The 3,641-nt window shown below is 36.7% G+C and overlaps 1 protein-coding gene and 1 long non-coding RNA gene across 2 annotated transcripts; one reads left to right on the plus strand and one right to left on the minus strand.

The window, feature by feature from the left end:
* The first annotated feature begins 364 nt into the window (after positions 1–364).
* On the plus strand, positions 365–1,399 carry LOC141715096 (uncharacterized). Its single transcript, XM_074518580.1, has one exon. The coding sequence runs from the start codon at positions 365–367 to the stop codon at positions 1,397–1,399; it is 1,035 nt and encodes a 344-aa protein (XP_074374681.1).
* A 30-nt stretch (positions 1,400–1,429) lies between these two features.
* Positions 1,430–3,411, minus strand: LOC141711092 (uncharacterized). The gene is made up of 4 exons (XR_012571214.1): positions 2,885–3,411; positions 2,743–2,792; positions 2,354–2,506; positions 1,430–2,256 (listed from the first exon to the last, which is right to left on the minus strand). It is a non-coding gene; the product is annotated as an uncharacterized LOC141711092 (long non-coding RNA).
* Positions 3,412–3,641: the final 230 nt, after the last annotated feature.

Genomic DNA, 3,641 nt, shown 5'->3' on the forward strand with positions numbered 1-3,641 from the left:
TAAAGTGAGCTCTTTCAAACAAGCTTCCGCTTCTTGTTCTTCATTCTGCAGATCATCTCCTTCTTGTCGCTTCATGTATCCAATTCACCATTCTTCTTCTGTTTTCTTAATTTTCTGTTGAATCATTACAAAATATTCCCTAGAGTAATTACTTACAATTCCTCAACTCTTTTCTCCAAAACAGTTCTTCAAATTTTCGAGTTCTTGAATTCATAAGTTGAATTCATGAATTCTTTCTTGAATCTTGAAACCCATTTCTGTAGTTGTTCTGTGCTTCTGTTCTTGATACTTTCCTTTCCCACTTACAATTTTCATTTGTTTCTTTATTCTGGAGTTCTTGATGATGAATACCGATAGGAAAGCTATGATTCAATTTCCACAAAACCAAGTCAAAAAGTTTGAAGATTTTCCAGATGATGTTATTGAAGAGATAATATTAAGGCTCCCTGCTATAAAAATTTCTGACATTGTCCCTTTTATGGGATTGGATTATCTGTCATACCTCTCCTCAAAACATCTTAAAATCCAAAGTTCAAAAGCTTCTCCAAAAGGTTTCATAATTGATTATGAAAGCTCTGACTTGAGTAAATATGTCATTTACTCAAGTCAAAGGGAAATACTAAAAGCTGTTGATCAAAGAAAAGATCCTGCTGTTGACAGAGTTTTTGTTGGCTCCTCCAATGGACGGCTTTGTGATGTTTCTTACCATTGGAATGAAATTGTGATTAAAGTGATGAATCCTCTACTTGTTACTACTGTTTTTATACCACAACCAACTCTTCCACTTGATTTAGAGTCTATAGACATATTTGGTTTCGGTTGCCTGGGCCCTAATTTTAAAATTGTAAGAATAGTTCAATCACAGGAGATTGGAATTGAAGTTTATAGTTCACTAGAGGGTAGGTGGACTCAGCTAAATCTTGGTTGGCCTGTTTATGATGATATTAATAAGAAGATGGTACTCTTGGAGACACCTATTGTTCCCCTGAAAATTTGTTTTGGGGTATCAACTATTTGTATTGGTAAAAAGTTCCATTGGCTAGTGAAAGACATTGAATTAGACGTTGTTAGAGGAGTGGTTTCTTTTGATTTCGTTAAGGAGAAATTTGAGATCGTTAAAACATTTTCAAGCCAAGATGTTGTAGAAGGATCTTGGCTCGGATTAGGAACATTTGAGGATAATCTAGCGGTAGCAAGAGGTAATGAAAATGGTGGTTTCGATGTTTGTATACTTGATTCCGGAAAATGGAAATGGTGCGGAGGCCAATATCCGTTGCAACCCGCTGCATACACTTTGGGAGCGGAAGAAAATCAGAAAATCGGACCCTTTCCCCATATGGAGACGCTGCTTCTCATTTCAAAAACCATGCCCACTGTTGTGGCCGCATTGCTTTCGTAGTTCAGTCAACTGCTTAATCCCACTGTTTGTATCAATTGATTGGTCTGCTAGTTTCCTGTTTTAGTATTGTTGTCCTGGTACTTTGCTAGTAATCCTAGTTTTTTCTTTGTCTTGCTGGGAGTCTCTTCTCAAAAGCATGTGTCTTGTAGTCCTCCTAAGGATTTATATACAATTGAACTGGTTCTTAGAAAAAGGCCTGTCCAGAGGTTTTCTATTGTATGAATAAACTGGTGCATTTGTTGTGATTAGAATATTTCATCTAAGCATATTCCTGTAGGGGCAGCCACTCTCATCATGATGTCCCTAACTAGTCATATCATGTTGTGTAAAACACCCAAATTATGAATTCAACCAAGTATTACTGCACAAGAAGCTGAGAGATGGATGTACAACAGTAGAAGCATTGTACACTGAGAAGTTAACATGGTTAGGCATTGTATTTGGGAAGTGGGTAACAAGTTTGTTTATTGTTTTCCTTAGTTGATATTGGTAGAATATGATGGGAAAAAACTTTACCAGAGAGATCCTTGAAAACAGCTTCATTGGCAGGAGTGAGCTTGGTTCAAGGGGATCTAGTTGGGTCGGGTTGATCCTACCTTCCAAAATTTCGTCAACTGTGTTGTTGAATTTCAGGCAGACTAGACCCAGAGAGGAGGTGCCTGAATCATCAACCAACAAGAAGCCAAATTTCCAACTGCATGTACATCAGCACGATTAATGAAGTTGCTATAACATCTGATTATTAGAGAAATATTGCCAAAGTATCAACAGTGGACAGGTCCTCGAATAGCAAATCTGGCTTGACAGTAAGTTTTCCTTGCTGAGGGCTCGACGGTAGAATTGTTGCACTATATAGGCTGCGAACAAAATAACAATTAATATTATAAAAAACAAAAATACAAGATTTTGTTCATAAGAATCCTATAATGCAATCACTAATCTGCATTGTCATACCTGAGGGCTGTCCAGTCTGCAGCAGACAATTTGAAGAGTCATTATCTTAGACATAGTCACAACTCACCAGTGGCATATCATAAACTCAACCAAAACATCACACAACAGTACAGAGGATAACCAAAAGATGCTGAAAACAAGAGATCTTAACAGCTGAAATGGAAACAGGAATTCAACCAAGTATAAGAACCAGTAAAAACTACATAAATTACTCGACTGCTCTTGACTAGACCAGTTTTAAGAATTAAGGAAAAAAGAGAGATTATAAATGACATTTTTTGTTGTCGAAATATTAGATTAATCTATTGGTCATCCTAAAAACTGGGATTACAGAGATTCCTTACTACTGCTAGTTATCCGCTTTGACTGTTAAATGAAGCCATTAATACCTTAGTTTCTCATGAAAGATGATTAGGTTATCTTCTTCAACACCAACAACCTGTGACAGTGAAAACATTTCCAATACAAAAATCAATACATCCAAATGGGTGGAAATGCTTTTTATTAGAAAGTAAAACTGTGACCACATACCATGCCAGCATACTTGGAATCATAATGTGACATCAAAAGTGACATCAAGAGGAACCTGTCCATGAAAGATCATTTGAGCAAGTGTGGCCCTGAACGATTCATCATCTTCCTTGTTTGTCGACACAAACATTGATGCAACCAGGATTCAGGAAGAGTTCAAGTCATTATTCTATAAGCTACCATCGACGAGATTACCTATATCACCACAGAAATGCCTAAAAATCATGGTGTCTGGCAAGATAATCTCATTCGAATCTGACAAACTCATGTAAACCAGCGAAACTCGATTTACTCTTGCAAGGCTCCAGGATATAAAAAGCCTTATGTTCAAAGCTGTTACAAAAAAATTGGATAAAGACATCTCCAGCAAGAGGGTTGAGCAAACTTTGGGTTACAAAAAGCTGTGCTAAAAATCAATTAAGCAATCATAAACAAAACTTAGCGGCATCAATTATTGGCCAACTCATAGTGCGTTCCAGACATTTTAAGCTCAGAAGAAAATAAAGGACACTGGGAATTATATGTAAAGTTAGCAGATGGTGAAATACCAACTTCACTGATATGTGTTGTTTATGGTGAATGTAAATATAAAGGAATGGTGACAATAGTTAGTGTGTTAAAAGGCTTAAAGCCACACTCCGTCACTTTTTTGGTATAGTTGAATGAAAAAGTCATTTATTTGGTACACCTGTTGAGAAATTTCCATTTATATTACAGAACGCCTCTTCTTTTGGGAAACACCAACTAACCCCTAGAA

The sequence above is a fragment of the Apium graveolens genome, chromosome 3 (assembly GCF_009905375.1).
Source record: "Apium graveolens cultivar Ventura chromosome 3, ASM990537v1, whole genome shotgun sequence".
In the NCBI taxonomy this organism is placed as follows: domain Eukaryota; kingdom Viridiplantae; phylum Streptophyta; class Magnoliopsida; order Apiales; family Apiaceae; genus Apium; species Apium graveolens.